The sequence below is a fragment of the Suncus etruscus genome, chromosome 9 (genome assembly GCF_024139225.1).
Source record: "Suncus etruscus isolate mSunEtr1 chromosome 9, mSunEtr1.pri.cur, whole genome shotgun sequence".
Lineage (NCBI taxonomy): Eukaryota > Metazoa > Chordata > Mammalia > Eulipotyphla > Soricidae > Suncus > Suncus etruscus.
Genome location: NC_064856.1, coordinates 67797167 through 67809322, shown reverse-complemented (window position 1 = coordinate 67809322; position 12156 = coordinate 67797167). Strand labels below are relative to the sequence as shown.

General features: G+C 51.6%; 1 protein-coding gene across 1 annotated transcript in view; it reads right to left on the bottom strand.

Annotated features, from left to right (window-relative positions):
* OTOG (otogelin) overlaps nt 1–12156 on the bottom strand; it is a 76049-nt gene that overhangs the window by 27472 nt on the left and 36421 nt on the right. Inside the window, exons 29-33 of the mRNA XM_049780675.1 lie at nt 10908–11024; nt 10270–10426; nt 9005–9031; nt 7057–7224; nt 1626–1913 (exon numbers count right to left, since the gene is read on the bottom strand). Coding sequence (XP_049636632.1) covers nt 1626–1913; nt 7057–7224; nt 9005–9031; nt 10270–10426; nt 10908–11024 — 757 coding nt within the window. The remainder of the gene's footprint in view (nt 1–1625; nt 1914–7056; nt 7225–9004; nt 9032–10269; nt 10427–10907; nt 11025–12156) is intronic.

Here is a 12156-nt window from a genome sequence, read left to right as displayed (position 1 = left end):
CCCAAGGAAAAGCCACTCCTGTCTTGGCCCTGCCCTCTCTGTGCCCAGAAATAGTCGCTGGGGAGTGGGTCTCCAGGAGTTTCTGAGCACTGGTGGCCTGGAAGGGGCAACACCCAAAATGCGCCCCACACACACTCTCCTCATCCTCTAGTCTCCCTCCAGGACTAGCCATGCTCAGTGTGCCTTTACCCCATCCATGCAGAAAACACAGGGAAGGCTGGAAATGAGACTTTCCCAGAGGATACACTCTACACATGGGGAAAATTCCTTCTACGAGGGCCAGTCTCCCACCACCACGACCCTCGTGGATTGTGTGGCTCTGAAACAGTGGGGGTCAGGTCCTACAGCAGCTGAGGGGAAGCAGTGTCCTCCTCCATGCCGTTGTGGATGGCAAAGCAAGGGATTCCTAAGAGCTCGAGGCCAGAATAGAGAAATTATATTTGGGGGTGCCCAAATGTAACACTTGGCTACTATGTTAAGACCAGAGTAAAGCCCACAAGGGGGTCACTAATCCCCACAGCAGAGGTTCAGAGGCTTTGACCTGCCTTTGCAGGTAAAGAAATGATGAGGGAAATGGGGGTTCTCCTGTAGGAACTGGCATCAGATCAGGACGCCAATCCAAGGCTGCCTGGCTTCAAAGCCTGGGCTCGTTCTGCTCTGTGCTGGGCCCCCAGGGAGAGACATGGGTGCTGCCATCCCAGCCAGGAGGATCTGCCTCAGTGGTGGATTCCACAGAAGATAGCTGAGTGTACAAGGAGCTGGCCTTGGGCTAGGTTGCTGAGGATGTGGCTTGGCAGTGGAACATGGGCCCTGGGGGTCTGAGGTCAGGAGTTCCAGCCCCAGCACCACCACATGCTCAAGTGCAACCTGCTGTCTGGGATTCCTCATGGCTTCAATGCAAAGGATGTGGCCTCTGGTTCACTATGGCTCAAGTATGCAACCTCTCTGCACACCAAACACAAGGGCCAGGTGTGTGTAAGCCCCTCATTTTAACAATGATTAAGGGAAAGAACAGGATGGAAGTGAGTCGGCCCAGCCCTGCCTTTAGGGCCTCATTAATGAAAGCAGCTTACAGTGCTCCTATACTCCAGCCTTTGGGAGAGGGGCTGGCAGCTCTGAGCAGCCCTACACCCTGCCTGGGGCTCTCCTGGATCTGCCTCAGGCCCTTCAACAGAGCCAGAGCTCAGGGGCAGAGCTGCCAGGTCGGGAGATGGTGAACTCTGGAGCCCTGTAGCTTTGGCTGGGAAGGGCACAGAGGTGCCCCGCTGCTCAGGGGCAAAGACAGCCTACTGGTTCCTTGGCTGGGTGCCCACAGTGCCCCAGTTCATGAGCAGGCAAGTTCCCATCAGCAAGAAACCTGAGCCAGCAGCTACTTTGCACCTTGCTTCCCAAAGGTCGTCCTATTTTTAGACCCTGCAATTGGCCTGGAGGACCCCGGAAGCTGGCTGATCCCCAAGCCACACTGTCCACCACTCTCTCAGCTATTAATAAGGAGATTGAGCCCCCTTCCAGTTTGAGGTGACACCTGGGTCCCACTGGGCCAGAAGAGCGAGGAGCCTGGCTCCCAGAAATAGGGAAAGGGAAGGAAAGGCAGGAAGAGGCCGAAGGGTGCAATGGTTACCTACCCAGAAGGTGGAAGAGGGTGGCCTGGCGGAAGGCCTCTGAGTGCTGGTACAGCTGCAGGGACACTGTAGGGCCAGGGCCTGCCACGTGGAGGAAGGCCCCGGGCTCTGCCAGTGACTCGAGTGCCACCAGGCCCTCCCGCCGCCCAGCACCCCGGTGCAGGGAGAAGGAGGCACGACGGTGGAAGGTGTCGCTGTCTTGCCACTGAGCCAGGTTCAGAGACCCATTGGCTGTGACATGGAGGAAGAAGTTGGGTCTGTCCACTGCCTCCAGAGACACCACATCCGGGTCTGCAGAGAGTCACAGGGGAAGGTCAATGCAGAGTCCCCACAAAACGCAGACTGACTCTGTGTTCTGTCCATACTCCCATCAACAAATAGCCACACATATGGAGGTGAGACATCCCCAAAACAATCCCCTAGGATTGCTGTCTCCTCCTTCCACCTGCCAGTGCTACCACACCTCATAGTGAGGGTAAGAGAGGACCCCTGGGAGGGAACTAGACTTCTTCCTTCCTTCCTTCCTTCCTTCCTTCCTTCCTTCCTTCCTTCCTTCCTTCCTTCCTTCCTTCCTTCCTTCCTTCCTTCCTTCCTTCCTTCCTTCCTTCCTTCCTTCCTTCCTTCCTTCCTTCCTTCCTTCCTCCCTCCCTCCTTTCCTTCCTTCCTTCCTTTCTCCCTCCCTCCCTTCCTTCCTTCCTTCCTTTCTCCCTCCCTCCCTTCCTTCCTTCCTTCCTTTCTCCCTCCCTTCCTTCCTTCCCTCCCTCCCTCCTTCCCTCTCTCCCTCCTTCCCTTCCGGATTTTGGGACACACATGGCAGTGCTTAAGAGTTACTCTTGGGGGGGGCCGGAGAGATAGCTCAGCGATAAGGCATTTGCCTTAGACACAGAAGGACAGTGGTTCGAATCCCAGCATCCCATATGGTCCCCCAAGCCTGCCAGGAGTGATTTCTGAGCATAAAGCCAGGAGTAACCCTGAGCACTGCCAGGTGTGAACCCCCCCCCCCAAAAAAAAAGTTACTCTTGGGGCCAGAGAGATAGCATGAAGATAGTGAGTTTGCCTTGCATGCAGAAGGACAGTGGTTCAAATCCCGGCATCCCATATGGTCCCCCGAGCCTGCCTGGAGCGATTTCTGAACATAGATCCAGGAGTAACCCCTAAGCAATGCTGGGTGTGACCCAAAAACCAAAAAAATAAAAAAAAATTAAAAAAAAAAGAGTTACTTTTGGCTCTGCACTCAGAACTTACTCCTGGCAGGCTCAGAGGATCATATGAGATGCCGGGGATCAAATCCAGGTAGGCCGCATGCAAGGCAAATATCCTAAGCACTGTACTATCATTCTGACCCATGGCCACTGTCCTTGATTCAGGGACAGGACTTCGAAGCTCAGACCAGCACTGCTCTGCAGTTACGGCTTTATCCTGAGCAGTGGACACGCTGGACTGGACAGCGGAAGATCCTCTCTCTCTCTGCTCAGCTCTGGGTATAGCCAGTTTTGGGGTGGTTGTACTCAATGTAGAATGAACTGGGGGTACAATGAGTGGGGAGGGCAAGAAATCCATAGATTGAGGAGCCAGGGATGGGGCCATGGGTACCCCACCATCCAGAAGGAGAATGCTTTTCCTGTGCCACTCTTGACTCAGACCTGTATGGCCATGCTGAAAGGAGGGTATCTTAGAACTGTGCAGATGTGAGAGCAATGTAGGTGCTCTGAGGGGACTCCTGTCCTGCAATTAATGTTTAGTCCTATGAGTAAAACCTGGTCCAGCGTGGGCCTGGATTTCCCAGGAATCTGAAGCATATGCTGAAATTCAAATCAGCTTGGCCTAGGAGAATGTCCCCATGGGCAGATCTCCTAGGGTTGGAGAGACCTACAGCTTTGTCATGAGTTTTATGGGCAGCTAGGACAGGTAGAGCCCAATGACATTCAAGTTCCCCCTCCACCTCACCCTTTTCTTTGTGGAGGGGCCCACACCTGGGGGTTACTCCTGGTTATGCATTCAGAAATAGCTTATGGCTTGGGGGACCATATAGGACGCCGGGGATAGAATCCAGGTCCATCCTGGGTCAACCATGTGCAAGGCAAATGCCCTACTGCTGTGCTATCACTCCAACCCTTCCACTTCACCCTTAACTGCATCCATGATACCGGGCAGCAAGAAGAGAGAGAATTTTATGTGAAATTGGGGGGTGGCTGCCTGGAGGAGGTATTCCTTGAGAGGGCCTTGGAGGTTGGAAAATGCAAGGTGGGGAGAAAAGGAGAGCACTTTTAGAGGGAGGACTTGTGCAAGCCCAATTCTGTGATGCATATGGCCTGGATGTCACAGAGACAGCCCTGAAGGATGTCAGGCCCAGCCAGGCACACTTCATTGGAATGTCAATTTCATCTGAAGGTGTGTGTGTGTGTGTGTGTGTGTGTGTGTGTGTGTGTGTGTGTGTGTATGTGTGCGCGTGTGTGTAAGGTGGGTCATTGTTGTTTTATAACACTCCTCCCCTCTGCCATGTGTCCAGCCCTGTACTGTTTCACACTCACTGACTCAGGCAGTGATGCTTTTTCTTTTCCATTTTTCTAAGCGTTGAGGGCTAGTTGGATAAAGGACCTAAAGGACCGAGGGGACAGCAGGGTCAAGGGGAGAAGCCACTTGGGACCACAGCCCTTACTTCAATTATCCTCCCTGATGCCTCATGGAGAGTTTAAAAAGGAAATGGAGCTTAATGAATTCAATGTCACCCTAAATAGTACAGAGGACCTAGGTAGTCCCTCACCCTTACTAGGAGAGCCCCTATTGGGGGAGAATCCAGAAGTCATAGGAGGAGACTCCTTAAGGTCACACAGAGGGGGCCTCGCTGCTGCCCTGTGCCCACTCCTGGACATGCTCCAAGCTAACTGTGCACTGAATCCAGAAATCCAGGCTGGAGAGAGAATGTAGAATGAAGACTCTCACCTTGCACAAGGCCAAGATTGGGTCAATCTCTGATACCACAAACGGGTCCCCCCAACCCAAGCCTATCCAGGAGTGAGAGCACAGAGCCAGGAGTAAACCTTGAGTACCCCCAGGTACATGCACAACATGCACAAAAATACCTTGGAATCAGGGAGATAGTTTGGAGAGGGTGGGTTGGAGCTGATTCCTGCATGTACAAGGCTCCAAATAGCACCACAAGGGCCCCCAAACACTGCTGGGTGTAGTTCTGATAGCTCCTGAGCACCACTGAGCATGTTCCTACTGGTCCTGAGCACTGCTGAAGGCATGTTCTGATGGTCCCTGCGTACCACTGGCTGTGGCACTAATGGCCCCACCACCATCATTGAACATCCAGCCTGCTTGTCCAAGAATTGCAGAGTGATCCCTGGAAATGCCAAGAACTACTGTGTAGGATGTTACTCCCCCTCCCGAAAAGATCCTGGACTCCCATCTCAGCTCCAGTCTACCCACTTGTCTTCTATTCCTCTCTCTAGGCCTCAGTCTCCTTAACTGTGACTGGGAAATGGGATAGTATTATCCTCACCTCATCTGAGTGACCACTTCATGATTCTTATTGTCCCTCTGTGCCTAGATGCTCTGAAGAGTATGTGTATGTATGTGTTATGTGTCTATGTGTGTGAGCATAATTTTTATCTTTTTGTTTTGTTTTATTTGGGCAACCCAGTGAGCTCAGGAGTTACTCCTGGCTTTATACTCATGAATCACTCCTGGCAGTGCTTTGGGAAACATGTGATGTCAGGGGTAAAACCCAGGCTGGCAGTGTGCAAGGCAAAAATACTCTATCTGCTGTACTCTCGCTCTGGCCCTATTTTTTTATTATTTTGCTCCCTGCTGTTTCCCCACACCTCATTGTAGGAGAGAAGAGCTGCTGCATGAACTGGCCCAAGCCTGGAACTGATCACTTTCAGCCCCACTCAAGGCTGCAGAAGGAGCTTAAGCTTCCCTGTTTAAGGCCCAGGCCCTGCGCTGTCCCTGTGGCTGTGACAGCACTCAGAAAGGCCTTTCTGCATCCCTGACTAATGGCACTGCAGAGACTGGCCTCGGTAACCAATTCTCCCTCTGATCACCTTGTAATTTCTATCCAAGAGCTCACAGAGGTGGACAGGGAAGAGACAAGCAGGCCAGACCCTTTCACAACCTAGACCCTTCTAGAAGGTAAGTCCTTTACCTATACCACTTGGAGCCCATACATGGGCCTGGCAGAAACAGGTGAGGGGCCAGCAAAGCCACCTGGCCTGCTTTCCCACCTATTGACTGGACATGTAGCAATGGCATAATGCTGTCTGGGACTTTGAGTTTGGGATCTGGGGAAGTTGGGGAGAGGGTAAAGCCTCCAGTGAATCTTTCCTAGGCCTATTAATGATTCCAGGTTCCTAGCACCCAGTTTTCACCCCTGCACCCCAGCCTCTCCATCAGGCACACCACCCTTCGGTCTTCCTTGCTCTATCTCCTGAGTGAATATCTCAGTGATGTGTACCTCTTCCCCATGAAAGCACACTGCCCCCTCTGAGGAGCCCTCTAGGCTCTTCCCAAAGCCCCTTCCCAAGGCCTCACTGCCTTTCACTCTGTCCAGCTCCAGAGGCAAGAATTTATGGTGGACAGGGACAGTAATCCTGCCTGCCTAGTTTTCCATATCCAGAAGGACCAGGGATTAGGGATCAAGTAATGCTGAGTGGGAGGGAAGTAGAAGATGGAGGAAGAGGAAGGAAGAGGCTTAAGAGATGAAGAGGGAGGAAGGAAGAGATAGGAGGGAAGAAGGGGGAGAGTGGAGTAGGGAGGAGGAGGGCAGCACAGACACTGTGCAGACACAGGCATTTGGGAGCTAAATTCTCAGTGGGTTTGGAGCTGAGGTTTCTCTAGGTTTCAGACTAGAACCCACACAGGGGTTGGCTGTTCTGTACCCTCTGTGACAAGGGACATCCTGGCTGAAGTAGTGGGCAGGATGGAGGAAGGTATTCACCTCCAAGGCCAGCATATGTGGACACAAATTGTCAGGGACACAGGCTGGCCTGGCCTACACAACGATCCTCCATGACAACGTATAGTGCCTTGAGAGTGAAGCCTGGTGGGCTTCAGCAAAGAACTGGGAACGCTAAGTATAACTGTTTCCACTCAGAACACTGGGGCACAAGTGTGACCATCTCCATACTTGCAACCTGAACAAATAACCTCCAGGCCTGAGTGCCATCCCAGCTCCCACCTGCACTGACTCTTCTCTGTCTCCACTTGTTTTACAGAAGTGCAGAGGCAAAGGAGGGAGGAAGATAGGGAAGAGCTGCTGTCCTGCTCGTGGCTTTTTCAGAACACAGTGACTAAGATGCAGAGGAACACAGGCCCCTACCCTACCACCCCAGCCAGAGCCCCACACTTCCCCAGTCACTGAAAGCAACCTCAAGATCCCATACTTGGTCCTCCCAACCAGGGCTCCACAGGGGTGGGAAGAACTTACCATGGGCCTCGGCCTTGGATAGTGCTGCTGTCAGTAGGAAGCTTGTCAGGAACCCTTGAGGGGCATCCTCTGCATGCACCAAGACTAAAGCACTGCCCACTGTCCTCGCTGCCACCAAGGTGCCGGGAGCTGCCAAGCTGGCCAGCTGGTAGGGGCCCTTCCCTAGGGCTGGGGAGAAGGTGCAGCCATCAGCCCTATCTCAGGGCCTTTATCTTCCGTCCAACTTACCTGCCCAAGGTAGCAAAGAGGGGCTCAGTGACACGCTCCTCAGCACACACCCCAGGTCTGCTTCCTAGGGACAGTTCTGCATTTGAATCCATTCACAGGGGAGTTGTCAATGCTTATGTGTTCTTAACCCAGAGTCACTCTCACTGCTGTGGGTCTGGAAAAGGTCTCTTCTACCTCCAGTGTCACCTTCCTGGGGAAACTCTTCCTGTGCCCTGTTCCCCCTCACATTTAGGTCATCTCTTCCTTCTCCTCCTGCCCCTCGATGTCACCCCCATCATGACACATATTGACCACAACTTTTAGATTCTCAATGGAGTCTACATGTGTGTCCCCTACTAGCCATGGAAGGGGGTAAATGGTTCTCACTAGATCTCGTAAGAGGAAGCACAACCTCACAAAGCCTCAGTGTTCAGCTTTAGTCACAGGCTCAGCTTCAAACCACCTACAAAGGTGTCAGGGCAGCATGGCTGGTTTAAAGGACCTGAGAGCGGGGAATGAAGCTGCGTCAGAGCCAGTCTTGGGAGAAAATGGTTGCAGTGTAGGCCGCTGGAAACAGCTCCCTCACACTGGCACCAAAAAAGCAGACTCTGCTCGGAACTGCCATGCTCAAATGCTGGTAGTTCTCCTCATGCCTTTGGGCCCCAAGACTCAAGGTTCCAGGAGCCCCCAGGGGCTGCATGTGAGTCATCCTCTCTAGTTTGTTCCCCACCATTCTACCCACTGTATTACTGCTGAGGGGATCTTTCTCAGCTGTAATCTCCTTCTCCAGGTAACTGAGGGCCAAGTTTTCTGCCTAAATTCTTGACAGAAAGATACCTGAAGGTGAAGAGAGGAATGTTTGGAAGTCAAAGGTTGGGGAAGTGAACTTGTGGGGTACCCTATGGCTCTGTGTCCAGGATGCCCCCTGGGACCATGTAATGCTCAGGGGACTGAACCAGAGTCAGCTCACACAGGGAGACCATATTATCCTGCCCTGTATTTCTCCAGTGCCCAGAGAAAAGCAAAGATTAAATGTACCTGATAAGGGCATTAGCCAGCTGGATAGAGGTCAGTGTTGTGAATTCTCTTGGGCAGGCAGCCTTATCTCCAGTGCCCACAAGCCCAGTTATTAAAGGGACGCCTTAGCTCCAACTGGACATCAGGCTCTCTGGAATCTTTAGGCAGAACCTGTGTTTTCACTCCAGTTCATGCAAAAGTCAGGGAACATTCTGGTCCCAAAGGCTGGGATCGATTAGATAGTCACACCAGTTGGGACTCTCCACAGCTACCATCAGAAAGAGTAGCTGTGGGTGGTGGGTGGTGGTGGAGCAATAGACGGTACAGTGGGTAAGGTACTTGTTGTATGTTACCAACCCAGGTTTAATCCCCAGTATCTCATATGGTTCCAAGACCACAAGAAGTGATCCCTGAGCATAGAATTGGTACAAAAAGATTAAAAAATAAAGAAAAAAAAAAGCACAATACACGTGCTTTGGCAGCATAAAATCCAGGAAACACAGGATGACACTTCATGGGCCCATGAACTAACTGATGGTGCCAGGTTGCAGTTTAACTTCTTAAGGAGGCTTCCCTGAGTGAACATAATCCCTGGGAAGCTGCTGCACAAAAGAGATACAGGGGCTCCTGTTAAGCTTTCTCTGCAAGAAGTGGGGCCCTGATCTACTGCATGCTGGACTCAGTGTCCTGAGCCCCTGGTGCCACTTGGTGAGGAGGGGCTTACCTTTGTTAAAGTAGTCGCAGTCATATGCTGAAAGAGAAAGCAGAGACTTCTTGAGAAGGCTGGGATATGCGGACATACCCCTAGCATACACCTGGCTCTGCCCTTTTACCAAGGGCCAGACGTCCTGTCCTGCCTCCCAAACTCCCAGATGCAGGTACATTTCTAGAATCATTTATGTCTTAAGGCACAGAAACTGCACTGACTCCTCTCTGGGTTTCCAGCATAGAGGCTCAAACTCTAGCCTAAAGTAGTCTCTTAGTATCAGATGCATGAGTGTGAGACAGAATTTAGAGGGAAAGCTCCCATAAGATAGGAGAGTGGGGCGTCACTAGGTATGGCCCCCAAACAGACAAAGGAAATGGGAGGGAAGCAGAGAAATAGTACAGCTGGTAGGGCACTTGTCTTGCACAATGCCATTCCAATTTGAACCTGGACATCCAATATGATCCCCCAGATGTAGCTGAAGTGCAGAGCCAGGAGCAACCCCCGAGCATTGCTAGGTGTGCCCCCCCCCAAAAAGAAAGAAAATAAAGATAGTGGATAGACTTAGAGGTACACAACTGCATAGGATGAACATCTGCTTTCAAGAGTTTGTGTGGGAAATGACAAGTGCAATGACCCTTATCAGGCGGTGACAAGTTTATCTAAACGTGTGCTCAGCGCGCCCTCTAGTGGATTGGTCTAGCACCACAGCTAGTTTCCCTGGTGCTACAGCGGGTCTCAGCCAACAGCGAAGGGATTTCAACACCTGTTGTCAGGCTTGATCCCCAGAGTAAACCAGGCATGCCAGGTCTGTGCTTACTGTTCAGATGAGCCCGGGGGGGGGGGGGGGGAGCTGGTTGACTTGTTTGAGGTCACTCTGCTTGCAAACAATAACACTGATCCTGGGACCCAGAGGCCCCAAATCTCCTAGCAAAATGGATTTGCATCTAGTCTAGGGTCTCCCTCCACCGACTTGTGAATGAATGAGTTAATTATTCCCTCCCTCCTCCCTTCCCTTCCTTCCTTCCTTCCTTCCTTCCTTCCTTCCTTCCTTCCTTCCTTCCTTCCTTCCTTCCTTCCTTCCTTCCTTCCTTCCTCTCACACTCACTCTCTCTCTTACACACATACTCTCTTTTTCTCCACAGAATGGTTGGAAGCATTCAACAAGTGACCCACACAGGGTGCCCAGTGCTGGCACACAGCAGCACTCAAGAAACACCAGCTACAGGGACACTACCTCGTGCCCTACTAGGGTCCCCTGGGTGACTCATATGAACACTCACGACAGAGACGAGGCGTCCGCCAGTCAATCGCCACCCCATGCTGGCAGCACTGGTGGGCATAGGCAGATACACTGGCACAGAAACACTCACAGTCCCCGCCTCGGCTACACCCACATGTGTCTGTCAGGCAGTTGGAGTAAAACCAAGTGACATCAACCTGGAAGGGTTGGAGGTCAGAGGTCAGGGAGCAGATCCTAAGGAAGTTAAGAAGGCTGCAGCTTCTTAACTCATGCCACACAGGGTTGGGGTTGCCAGAGACACACCTCTGTGTCCCAGGCAAATAATGCCCCATTCAGGCCTTGTCTGTGTGATCTAGTAGCCAGGTATGGTGTGAATGTCTATCTGGACATTGGCAGGATTCAAAGCTGGGATGGGCATGGCAGTGTGGAGCTGGGAAAGCCCCTGCATCTTCCAAGGGTGGGACATTGGTAGGCCCATGCCCAGTCCAAGGGTCTGACTGTCTACAGGATTTCCAATGGGGAGGGAGAATCCAGGTGAAGTTGAGTTGAAGTTTGGCTGGCCCTAGTTATTAAGGAAATAGGGCAGACTTATATGGGCAGACAGGACACAGAAGCATCTTAGTGAGTGGAGAGATTCCCTGGAGGGACCCAGGAAGGCCAGAGCTGGGGTTCACTCACCACAGGGTGGCAGGTCTCAAACACTGGGCTCAGCAGCACACCACACTCCTTTTTGGCAAATGGTTCTCGGAGAGGATTCAGAACACACGTGTCCCGGGAGTCCTGGGTGTCTGGGCACTGTGGGCAACAACAGAGCTGTGGGTTGCCTCCCTTACACCCATATGCCTGCTGCCTGGTGCGGAGGATGGACCTGTGATGTGCACCTCTTGATTCCTACCTCCCAGTGCTCATCTTAGGGACTAGAACAATAGTACACTAGGTAAGAAGCTTATTTTGCACAAGGCTGATCCAGGTTTGATCCCTGGCACCACATATTATCTCCTGAGGACTCCAGGTATGATACTTGTGCATCGTGCCAGAGCTTCCTGAGCACCACTGGGTGTGGCCCCCAAAGAAAACAAAACAAACATCAGAGGATACCTTTCTGAGTACATGGGAATAACTACAAGATTCTGCCATTTCACAATTACATTGAGTTCCAGAACTAAGGGACCTTCAACTCCCAGTCTACAAAGGTTTAACTTGAATCATTTCCCAATAGAGAACAAGGGACCTGAGACTACTCAGGCAGGTAAGGCAAATATTGAGAACTTCCTGGCTCAGATGCAATAGCCCCAGCAGACATAAGGGATCAACCACAGTGGTTGATAAGTAATTGACCACTGTTCTCCTTCCTGCAGACATAGTAATCAATCACTGTTTTCCTTTTTTTTTTGCATTTGACACCAGTTATAATTAGACCTTTCACCACATGCCCCCTGGCACACTCTTATGGCTGAGTCAGGTGGTCACTTGAAATGAAAGATGTTCCTCTTCTGGTGTAGCCCCTTTGATCCATAGAGAAAATGGGGCTTGCTCAAGGTTACCCAGTGACTTGCCTCTCCAGGCCTCTGATTCAGGGATGCTTTCACCCAGGTTGTACAGTATGGCAGGGTAGCTGGACATCTTCCAAACCTGAAGGACACCCTCTTATTTCTGCCTCTATTAATGCTGTCCTTCCTCTCAGATGTTTCTCTCTGATACAGTCATCTTTCCATCTATAGATTCTTCTTTAAGTATTACACTAATCCTGTCTTCTTCAAAAACCCTCTCACACTGTGTCCACCTGCATCTGCTTCCAGTCTCCCCTCTGCTCTGGAGATGGGAATGGAGATTGTGTTTCAGAAAGCCTCACCTTCTCTACCAAATTCTCATCTGTTCTAGGACAGACATTTGCCCCAACAATGGGGCTTGGTCCAGTTTATGAGAT